The 12,912-nt window shown below is 34.7% G+C and overlaps 1 protein-coding gene across 1 annotated transcript in view; it reads right to left on the bottom strand.

The window, feature by feature from the left end:
* Nucleotides 1–12,912, bottom strand: part of LOC115233966 (platelet endothelial cell adhesion molecule-like) — a 142,260-nt gene that overhangs the window by 35,906 nt on the left and 93,442 nt on the right. Inside the window, exon 4 of the mRNA XM_029804633.1 lies at nt 11,750–11,883. Coding sequence (XP_029660493.1) covers nt 11,750–11,883 — 134 coding nt within the window. The remainder of the gene's footprint in view (nt 1–11,749; nt 11,884–12,912) is intronic.

The following is a 12,912-nucleotide window of genomic DNA, read 5'->3' as shown; positions in this document are numbered from 1 at the left end:
CATTACGATCGCTTAATGAAAGTCGACGAAGCTGAAGCCTCGAGAGCAGACCGCAGGAAGCTAGATACGGATTTTCCTCGGTGTTATTGGCCGATAATCCGCTGGTATCGACGGACGTGGAATTATACGCGCGTGTACATATACAGTGTGTACCCTACAATGATATAGAGCGGTTATACGTCGGATACACACCGGGGCTGCAAACGCCACAGCGCAAAGCGGCACTGGCAGGTAGAGCGGCGCGCGTCAAACGGGAAGCAGCCGCCGCTCGCCATTCTCCATCCCATCAGGGTGAGAGGGAAGGGGGGCGCACGTCCGTGCGAATTAAACTTAACCACAATTAGCAGGACTCGGAGCTTAATTCGGTGGTACATATAACTGCGTGTAAATTGTAACAGCTATTTGATACCGGCGTAGAGCAACCCCCATTGGCGTGCGCACGGTACACGGCGTGCGCGTTAATGCGCGCGTGATGGCTGTGCGTACGCGTGCGTATTCACTGTGCGTACCCCCGTAACGCGCACAACGGTGGGCTCACGAACGTTGAATACGAGATCAGCCGATTGTGATTCTATCGATTAACATCGGTCAACAAGCTCCCATCATCGCTCGGGGAGAAATACGGCTTAGGGAAGTCGATGAACCGAACGTCGCGTGATGATGTACAAAGGACGGCGCCCGAGAACTTATATACGAATACCCTTTAAGCTGTGTAAATCGAGATTCAACTATCTCCCCTTATCGAATTCTCTCGCTCCGTATATAAAAGTATCTGGGTCACACGCCGGTTGCATGACGGGAAATATCTGAAAAAATTTAATGCTGCATTGCTATTAATCTCGTCTATCGCGATCGGATATGCATTTGAGATACAACTTAATGCTACTTGCATGATGCCTTTGCATATAATTGGATAGAACTAACAAGTACGCAATGTGCAAACGTGCCGAAAAACATATAATATTTCTGAATTTTTTATTAATATTTTGTTATTTTTTTAACACATGCATAAAAAGACTTTTATACACACATATAAAGAGGCGAAGCCGCTTTATCTTGGATCATATAAAGAAGTTTTTATGGATAGAAAACAAAAGATATTCAACCGTCGGACCCGCTTTCTATGCATGACAACAGGAGACATTAACTCTTTGAAGCGCACGATGTTTACAATCTTTTATTTTTTTTCTGTTCTTAATCTGCTCGGTGGTTTTGTTTGACTCTTTACCGTATTCGCTGACTATTAACAATTTTAACGTATTTAATTTCATTGTACTTGTGCACACTGTAGAAGATGATTGTTTGCATTGTTTTAGTGACATAAGACTCAAAAGGCATGTAACAATAAACTACCGTGGTCCCGCTGCGGACATGTTAATTTATTTAGAATACACACATACACACACAATACATGCATATCTATATAGCGATATTAAATTTACTTATGTATTATGAATTAATACACATACTTCTTTACATTTCTACAGCGGTTTAATCACCCAAATTCTTCAATTAAAACGAATTTATTTCGATCTATCGTATTAGTGTGATAAGCTGTGATAGAAAAAGCAATATTTATTTTTTTTTTCTTGTAAATGATGTATAAAATAATACATATAATATAGAATATGTAAAGAGAGCAAGAGAGAAAGAAAAAGAGAGAGAAAATCTACCGAAATTTAAGCAATAAAAATTTTCAATGTAATCAGTAAATAACAATTTTTCTTATCGATAATATATACTCTTCTATATTTTGCTTTAATTGTAAAAACGCGAACAAAAATTAACAATGTTTCTCCCATTGTTAGTATGATCAAATAAAGTTTATAATTCCCGGTACGATCATCACGTGCGTATTGCTAACTAGGAAAATCATACAGTTGGGATTTGATTATTTCATCACGCCATTTCATCAATTTATAAAAACTCTTTTTCTCTTTTGAATTTTTTTCTGTAATTTGTCGCATATTTTTTACAATAATTGAATCCGTAAAAAAGAAGATACGTACGTGTCGGTTATATTGATTGCAATTATAAGAATGTATAAAATGCTTATTTGCATGAATATAATATTTATATAGAATTTAAACCGGCCAATACCGTTCGTCAATATTTACGATATATATTGATCATACAATTTATTGTTCATTGAATATCTAATTTCTGTTATATATTCGCAACTTGCGTTAATAACTTTCGCGTGATATCTATGTTACGCACAGCTGTAGAGACATTTGCAAAATATTAATTGGTCAGTAAGCAGGTCATAAATCTCATATTAATAATTTGCAGAGCACATTTGATTAAAGTATTCTATTCTATTGCTGATATAATATTACAATTGTAACAATGTAATAAAATTTATAGTGCTGTTTATCAAAATAGTCAACTGCACTAGAACTACATTAATAAAATGGCGACATATAATATACTCTGGAGTTGTTTCTGTAAACAGGAATTTCATACAGCAATCTCTAGTAACAATGGGACTATACAAAAGTGTGATTTGCTTTAATATCCTTAAATTTTGTAACAAATTTAATTCAGCTAAACAGAGAAATATCATGCTTTGTTCTTTAATGATCAGTTCTATGCCATTAATTAAGTTAAATTGATGCAGCATTATCTTATTTTAATAATAATAATCTATTAGTAATAAGTTTCTGAATTAAAATTATTTAATTACCTTTTTAAATAACCGGTACAATTTAGTATTCCGAATCATATAATTTCAGAATTTCAGAGGCTTCTATCGACTTACAATAGAAATACATACTTTTGAAAAATTATTCAGAAAAGTTTTCCGCATCTTATGATACACATTCTTATGATAATTTTATCCATTTTTTTTTGTTTTTATATCTAATAGATTATATGAATAAAATGAGATGTCTTTATTTATTAAGAAATGTCTCGCAAAAGTAAGTAAAAATTCTCAAATATTTTCTTATACTAAAATGTATTCACTATTTTCTGTAAAAGCTTACGGCAAAAGCTGAATGAAAATATGCATAAAAGAGACATTTACCACCTGCAAAAACAGATATTTCTGTAAAAATACAGTTAACTCGGTTGGGGACCTTATTCTATGGTTCAAAATATAATATAATGACATTTACATTTGCTCAGTTTGTTGTATATTACAAGAATAAATATACAATGTTACGGCCAACTACATAACATACTGTGCTTGTGTATGTGTAATATCTTTGCTAAAATTAGTTTTGTCTACTATATGATTCACGAGTGCATTCAGATTGCGATTTACATATATGTGTTGTACAATTCGTTCCATTTTCATTCAAAGTTTAAATTAAAGAATCCATAGATAAAGAAAAATAATTCCGTAGATCTGGAATAGCCTGTATAAAAATACTCTAAAGGGTCCAAAAGTTATTGTATTCACTTCGCTCTTGCTCTTCATTTTTATTCATACGACTCGTTATTTCTTCGATCATTTCAATTTTCATTGCACGAAAAAGAAAGAGAAAGTGAGTGAATAAGTAATCGTCGACTGACAGAATAAAATGACGCCAATCTCAGATTTGGATAGCTTTTTGCGTGTCAGTCCTCTAATCCAATGCCACTTGAAGATAAGAGATGCTGTTTCTCATAAAGAAAAAAAAAAGCTTTTCACGCCGGGTCAAAGCTTGCAATCGTTCGTCTCGTTTGCAGCCGTAGATCGCGGGTATAAGCTTTCATTATCTTTCAGTGACTCTATCGCTTCATGTCGTGATCGCGCAAGTGTGCGCGAGCTCCATATATATTTGTGTGTGCTAGCCATCATGGTCTCGCCATGTTATCCGAGGAGGACATCTCGAGTTTCAGGGGAGAACAAACGGCACGTCGTGTACACATCTACTGACGAACCTATACAGATTACGAGGACGTTCTCCAGACTTAATGAATGAGCCGGTATATGTGTATATGTGTGTGCGAGGAAGGGGAAAAGCAACGCCGACGCAAGATAGGAAAGAGAAGGAGAAGGGGAAGGAGTATGATACCGCGGGAGCAGGGTAGAAAGAAGTTGATGGCCGGGTAGAAGGTTAAGGGTAGATAACCGCTCAATTTCTTTTTTCTGCTGTCGCCTGTTACAAAATAAAATCGACGATGATGCGAGACGACGCGCAAAACGTTTTGCTTCAATCATTTTTGATGTGCCTCTGTAATACTGATATCCCTCGCGTGGATATAATTTATAAATAAATCATGCGTAAAAAATGAATTTTTGCAGATAGAAACTGTCTTATATCAGTTGATATTAAAAATAAATATACCCGCGATAAGATTTAACACTGAGCAAAGCTCGACATCCTCCGTGGAGGGTGAAAAGTGCAGTCTCGACGAGTTTCGAATTATTCTCATCGTAGACGTCTCCGTTCATTTCCCGGTACAAAAGCTGTGAGCCTTGCGTCGGATTAGCTCCAACGCCCTTGCCTCCTTCTGCGGCGGCGTTGCGCTGCAATTTGTTTCACGGCGGGGTGGGGGCCGGGGTTTTAATCTGCATCGGATTAAACCCTCAAAGAGCGATGCATTTCATTATGCCGAAGCCATGCGGGAAAGTGGGCCGGTGTGTTTGTAGACAGTGCCGGCCAGCGAAGCCGTAGTGGAAATGAAGGACGGACTCCGTCGCGGTAAATCCTTTTCCGTTATCACTTTAGACACCTGTCTATTTGCCGCGAAGATGAGGAAATATTGTTGACATATTAAACTTCATGCTTCTGCGCATAACATCGTGTTGCTTTTAATATTTAAAGAAATAATTGTTTAAAAATATTTTTCGTTATTTTAATTTTGTGTCGGGGATTTAAATAGCCAAGTAGCTAAATAGTTCAATAGAAAATTTTGCGTAACCATCATCGTCGATCTCCCCAGTAAACTAGAATTTCGCGTAAACTATAAATATACATTTGTAAAATTCTCTCTCAATCAGTAATTCAAAACAAATCATTTAATATATTGATTACATAAAATATTATTACAACAGAATTTAATGCTATGCACAAAAAGCATCATGATAGGAATTTATTGTTCCGCGTGGTAGATACATATAGATTTTTGACGGCTCGTACATCTCTCGTACAGTACTTTCGTGTAGACGCAGGTGTTACGCTGGAAAATGATAACAAAGTGCCGACTTTGAACGAAGCTTTTGATGCATCGTGCAGCAATTGCAAGCAGTGCATGGAGTCATGGTTTATGATGCAGTAAATTCAATGGGGTCGCGCGAAGCTCGCCTGAGAAATTTTTCGATCAATTTTGCGATAAATACATAAAATGTACTTTTTATTCCTATTTGTTACATTATAGAATTTATTTTAATATAAGAAAAAAGTTGTATGGGCTGATAAAAATACAATGAATATATAAATATACTTGAATAATAAAGAGATATTGTGTAAGACGTAGATGTGTATTTTATAAAGTTTTAAGACGCGATATTCAAATTGCGTCTGCTGTGAGTCTGCCCAGAAATCAAGCTGCAGTAAAAAGACATTGCTACTTTTTAATGTTCTACCGTTTCCGCCAGCCTTATATTCAAATATATGCAAAAGTAATGTCGCGTTGGCCAACAACCAAGAAAACGTGCGATGTTAAGGCGGGCAGAGACATGCTTAATGCGCGAATAATCAGTATATGTTCTTTGCATATAAGCTCTTGAAAGTCATTTAACTATATTGTCATTCATGGTAAAAAGCTTTAGTAAGAATCACTCGTGATATGTTTTCACATATGCATGCACGTAATCGTTCGTTCATTAACATACGATTCGTTAAGCATTTCTTTGCAACTATCGATTCAGATTTGCATTTTACGCTTTAACGTCATAATTTAAAATATTATGTATATATATTTATTTTTCACACAATAAATAATATTATATATCATATCAATATATCACTTCTCTTTGTTTATTCCTGAGAACATCGTCCATTAGAATAGTAGTCGTGCTTTCAACGTGATTGTGTAAAATCGATATAGAAACAATGAAACCATTGGATATTTCTCTTGGTTCGCCAGGCAGCTTCAAGATCAATTCGTTGAATCTTGAATAACATGGTCCGTGACGTACTAAGCGATCGGTATTGGTATCGCGATTGAAAAGAGCTGGCGAAACTTCGCCAGCAATTTAAGATAATGTTTTCACTAGCACCACCGGAGGTTATTTTACTATGTAGTACCTCAAGTCCATCGCTCCACCCTGTTTTACAATATCCGTCGGATACCTCATGAGATTATAAAAACAACAACGGTCGCGCGGTTCCGTTCTCCGAAAAGCATGAGAAAGAAAATACCCGCCGGTGTCCTGGGGAAGTCGTAAGTGCACGGACAATGGTCGGCGCGAGCGCTATTTTCAGATGACGATTTACAATTCGATAAAGTTTCTCTCCCCCGCAGCACCGGCTGCGATCCCGACCTTCTTTCCCGCGGGATATGTTTCTAATTGGCAGAAGTTACCATGGGTTATAAGTTGATTAAGGACACGGTGGCAAACGATGCCGAAGACTATTTGCACAGAAACCCTCGAACTTGGTTTCGTCGCGATAAAGTTCAGCGCTGTTTTCGATAAGATGCGAACAAATCGCGGCTTTTTTCTAATTGAGGGACTGGTATCGGGATGTACAAAGAATAACAAAAAGTATTTTGTTCGTACTATATATTGCGATACTCAAACAAGCTGTATACCTGCTCTTTGAAATAATCAACAAATTGAAAGTATAAATTCTAAGAAAGTTTATGTTTCGTAATTTTAATTAAAAAATTTTTAATTGTGTAAACGAGATCTCGCACGAAAAATCAAATGGATAATTGAAATCATTGAATAACTAACAACATTTAAATATAAATAAAATATAATAAAATAACATAAAATAACCATTAAAAAATTCCAAGTACTTATTACCTCTCGTAAAATCTTTTCACATTTAAACATTTCTTTATAAATTAATTTTATAGCAACATTACATGGAAATCAATTTTCCATCTCGTGTTTTTATTTTGTTTTAAAATCATCAATCTCAAACATTTGCTATTTTATCTCAAGCAGTTGTAAATATAAAAACAAACATATCAAAGATTCAGATCTAAATTAAAAATTAAAATGTTGATATACGGAGATCATGAGACTGTAAAGACCGAACACTAACTCTCTTGCAGAAAAGTATTTAATAAATTCGTTAGAAATAAAATTACGAGAGAATAAAAAACGCAATTTATCGAACAGATATCTCAGAAAAGTCGTAATTTGTCACCGCCAGACTCGGTAGCGCGGTTATACGCATCGGGCGACGCGTAAAACCACAATAAATCTCAAATAATAAATCCCGCCCATATTATCCAGTAATACATGGTATTCCGATAGATTCTTGGACGTGTGAATCTCGTATAGACGACGCGAATAGTGTGGATGATTGCAAAAGAAGAGACAGGTGTGACCGAAATAAAGCGCGAAAGATTCATGGTCATGAAAATATCTCGATGTAGTATTTCGGGGATGAGATTTAAGGAGAAAGAACGAAATCAATGTTTGATTCTACAAATTAATATAATTTTCTTTGTTTGTCATTTTAATTTAACGTGTCTGTCAATCAATGACTTAATCAAACTATTAGCTAGAAATATATAAGCCATCATGTTATACTAAATGACATCGTGAGTGATATCTTAGCATGGATGTAGGTAAAGAATACTCTTTTGCTTCCTATACTTATTTTCTCTTTGGAATGATACCAGTTTATGTATCGGACGTGAAGGACTAAACAAGCCCATTCTCATCGCCTCATACAAGCGCACCGCGGATGTAAGATAAGCGAGGTCGCACGTGAACCAACGCCATTTACGATACCGGGTTATGAGGTATTAAAGGACCATATATTGATATCACATAAGAACGCGCGTCAGTTACGTAAAATTTATATGTATCCATAGCAGTGATGGCACATAGATTAACCTTAAGAATATTGGGTTACGAATAGTAAATGTAAATATGTTAAATAATGTACCGATATTTGCTGATATTATTTTAAGATGCAAGTATATACAACTATATACATTGCAAATTAAAAACTCTTAAGCGATTTTGGCACGCTTGACATTATTAGAATCAAGAGAAATTTATTGTACGTGATACACAAATATATTTCAATATTCGAAATTATAATCTGGAATTAAACCGTCTATTTTGCAATATGCTACTTCATTCAAAAAACGTAATTTATTAATTAAAATATTATTAAAGATATTCTGGCGTATACATTACATATTTTTTTATGATATCCTACATGCAAAACAGGCAAGCGTAAATATATATTATTTGCAGTCGCTTGTAGAGAATTAAATTATCTTTCAAATGAGATCAAAGTTATTGTAGTCCGTTCCATAGGTTTTCGAATAACCGTCAATAATCGAAAAAACACTTTTCGGTATATTTGAAATTGATTATTAATTGGTTTATTTCAAAACCTATGGAGCGAACTACAATCACTTTGATTGTATTGGGTTGAACGGAAAGTTCGTGCCGTTTTTTCGGTCTTCATCTCTTATTGTTAGTAAAAAACGAAACGAACTTTCCGTTTAACCCAATATTTAAATTTATCTAAAATTCTAATTTGAAATGTATTCATCGACAGGAAGAGCCGTATCACCATTTTATTACATCTATAGATAAGATATTTTACTGATAATGTGTCCTTTAATGTCCGTACTAAATATTGCACTTTTTATATTGCAAATATGTATTATTTATATTAATGTGTCACAATAATTACCAATAGTTGATTAGCACATTTAATGTATGTACATTGAATTTATACATTTATAAACATAATAAAATCAAATTACAATAATTTTGAATATCAACATATATTATTTTATATTATTATTATCATTTTAAAATAAGTTATTTGTAGAATAAATTAATATATAAATTAAATACGCAAAAAAAAAATTAATAAATTATTTAGAAAATTTAAGATTAGAAGATAAAAATCTTTAGAAAAGAGAGAAGAGAGAGAGAGAGAAGAGAAAAAGAAAATTACTATGCAAATATATTATACTAAAATCCGATCTTTTGAATTTTTATTTTATCCATTAAATTATATTGTTAAAAATAAAAGACAATGCAGCTCACAATTTTTTTCATTAAAAGTTGATTCTGTAGCAACTTTTAAACGGAAAACTAGATGTAATTTGTCACACGGGTACTACAATTTACAATAAACGTGAATTATGTATTTGTAAAATTTGTAAACGATTATATCCTGAATAACAAAATAAATTTAAAAAAAACACCGTTATATATTAATTAACAAAAATATATTCTGAAGTTATACAATATTAATTAAAAAGATTTTCGACGAGTAAAAAGAATAAATCTTTTGGAGAAGAGATCAACTAAAGCTAGAAGTTTTTCTTGAAAGTGAACTACTTTTTCCGATGCGAGTAAACTTGTACTGGCAACGCCCTGGTCGTAAGAAACCGTTGTTTCCGCGACAAGATATCTTCCACGCTCTCAGAAACGCTCCCTGCAAATTCGACGAGTTTCTCGACAAGACGTTAGCCGTAAGAAGCTAGCAGACCGACCCGGTTGTTCCTGACCTGAGCAATTCGTTACTACCCTTCTCACTGCCCCCGTCGGCACTGTTCCATCGTTACTCGCACTTACGTATATATGCGATACTAATTTCCCAGGTCCCATGGAGAAAGAAACACGTGGTTGATTTTCCTCGGAATTATATTTTCCCGGCTTTTTATTGTACTATCACACCGTCGGGTGAAAGATAATATCATTATAACTTTACAGAGAAATTTACAATTCGCTATCGAACAATCATTCTGACAATGAGTGAATCAATTAAAATAAATATATTGTAAAAATTTTTTTCTGTTTAAATATATAAAATAATGACATTATAGAATAAACGGTATTAGAAATATATATAAATTAAGATTAAAAATTCAAACAATTTATATATAGAAGATGTTCTCTATTATAAATTATCGAATTTATCCAGTCTAATCATTTCCTCCTTCTCCCTCCCAATAGAAATTAATTCGACATATTTGATATTTGATTAATGCAAAATATTCGACAATGACCAACTCGGACGTTTCCTTGTTAATCAGTTTAATCCGTAATTTTGTTCTACAAAACTGCAAATATATATATAGGTATATATATTATATATGTAAAAGAGATATAAAAAAAAAATAGCACAAAAAGTTTTTTTTGTCTAACAGCAACTTCTTCACATAATGCAAAGTCAAGGATAAAATGGCAAAAATGTTTCTAGTATTAAAAAAGCATTTCTGGGGACGGGACGTCACATTCAGCACGGGTTTCTGCTCGATCAAAGTCGGTGGCAAATTTCGGATTTCTGCGGACGATCAAGCACGGACCATGCTTTCGCTTTGCATTTAGCCGTATCGGCTAATGAGATCCCGCGACGTCATCCCCGGAGATTATGGATAATGCATCGCCGAAGGCTACGCCTGTGCAGGCGTGTTTCACTCGGCAAAAGTTACTCGACAACATTTTTGCCGATATCACGCGGTTATTAATATTTCGTTCGGTACTCCTGGCGGCTTTTGTACGGATTATCCGATTATTCAAATTCTCCTATCGTGCGGACGCGACTTGATAAAACCTCTTACTTGGGAGGCGACGGGTAAGGCTTAATCATCCATGCTCTAATTCTGCGCAGAGAATTCATTCAATTCGGCATAAGAACTAGATTGCCCAGAAAGCAAATAGGCGATACGTATATTACTGTATATTTTCATAGAGTAAAAAAATTCGCTTAATCCCCTTCAAGATGTCAATTTGTTGCTCGCAGAGCTTGCTAACATTCTGAATAGCTTTGCAACGTCATAAAATGCCAGAAATATTTCGGACTAAATTAAATTTCTCTAAACGTTCCCTCGTAGTGGGTAAAACTGTGCAAATTCTCTGCACATCGGTTAAAAGCTGATAATAAATAGCATCCACATTTCGAGTGTGTGATAAAGGAAAAACAGTGACGGAAATGATTTTCTTTTCGAACGATCAGAGAAGTTTCCTACTACAATAAACATTGGCGGTGATGATAATAGCACAGCAATGTAGATATATATATATATATATATATATATATTCTGTAAATTGAAAATCGATATCGAAATCTCGCGCACTTTCAATGAGGCTTACGAGTTTTATGGGGTGGTAAAAGCAAATAGTCTTCGATTTAACAATTTTTATAAAAAGATCCATTTCAAGCGAGAAGATGTGAGAAAAACGTATTCCGATTGAATACTGTAAAGCTTGAAAACCGCTGTTCTTAAATGGACAAAAAAGGAAAAAGCGTCCACGATTCGAAATATTTTATATATTAACATGTACATTTCAACGATTTTACGAATCAATTGTTGATTGACATAATATATAACGTATACATAACATATAATGAATATATCGTGAGACAGCAAAAATAAAAATTTTAAAAATTTTCACTTTTCCAAATTTATTATTACGTAGAATAAATTAATTAATAACAAATATAAAATCTTAAAGTGGACGTTTCAATTTCGCTAATATTTGCATAAATATTTTTCCGGAAAGATTATCTAACAATAAGTATATGCAAATGTGCGAAATGCCCTGCAAATACCTACAACTGCAAATGCAGTGCCGAAACTCAATCACTAACGCACATATTTCCCCTCTCTCTGATTCGATAATATGACAATCGTCGTGTCGATAGGCATCACTTACCGGCATGTTGTTCAGCGTGAATGAGAGGTGAACCGGCGGCTTCGATGACGGCAGGCTGCAATTTGCCCTCAACATGTCTCCTATATCGTAGCGCTCGCGTTCCGATACGATAACGGGTCTCCCATCGGGCAGAGCTGAAACATAATAATTTTGCGGGTCTTTCTTATAGTCATTGTCAACGAAACCTAAAGTCCGGCGGTGCAAAGCGGCGAATGCCGTAATCGTCCCGTTTGCCTCGTGCTCGCCGCCGAACTTATCCAATATTCAAGCGCCAATGAGGAGCCCGTTATGTCGCTAGCTTTATGCGCTCCTGCGGAGCACAATGGGGTACGTATATTGCGTAATCCCGACGCCACCCTCAAAAGGCAGTTACGGACGCGTAACCGTGGAAAAATATTAAGCGCAGTACGCGGGATATTGATTTTGCCGGTAGTAGCGCGAATCGGGTAAACGCAGGGCGTTGTGATGCAAAGACAATAGCTCCAAACTGAAACTGTGATTAAAAGCTTGTTTGTTCTGCTGCAAAATGAAGTGTCCGCGAATAGCGGCCGATCATTGTCGCCGCACGGGGGTAAACGGACTTGAGTGAAATGATAAAGCAAACTTTGTATCGGAAATTCTAATCGTCGCGATATTTCAAATACGGAATAGAAAATATGTAGAGATGATAAAATTTTCAAAAAATTCCAGAAATATATAAATCAAAAATCTGCGATAGAACAGAAATTTGCAATAGCTAATAAAACATTTATTTATATTATTGTTAAAACTATATTCTTTGTTTATTATATCTTTCTTGTAATTTAAATTTATATATTGCGTAGAAATGTTATATTTAAATGTACAATGCATTCATAATATCGATTATTTTAATTCTCTTTTAATTCGATATTTACAGCAATGTGCGCGGCATGCAGCCAAATGCGTATTATATATATAATATTTGAATTTCGCTAGTTGCACACATATACTTCTACAAAAATTGGATGCGCTGGAAATGGATCGTCAATTTACAAAGCACTTCAATTTTATCAATAAACTATGAGAATCTACAACGCCCAGAGATATTAAAGGTTCACTTTATGCTTTACTCACAAAAATTAAAAGACATACAAATTTTGCGTACTTGTACGAAAAGTATCTTTAATTGCTTGTCGTTATAT

Source organism: Formica exsecta, unplaced genomic scaffold, assembly GCF_003651465.1.
Source record: "Formica exsecta isolate Colony F162 unplaced genomic scaffold, ASM365146v1 scaffold192, whole genome shotgun sequence".
NCBI classification, from domain to species: Eukaryota; Metazoa; Arthropoda; class Insecta; order Hymenoptera; family Formicidae; genus Formica; species Formica exsecta.
The sequence above is the reverse complement of the archived record's forward strand: the minus strand, read 5'-3'. Positions and strand labels throughout refer to the sequence as shown.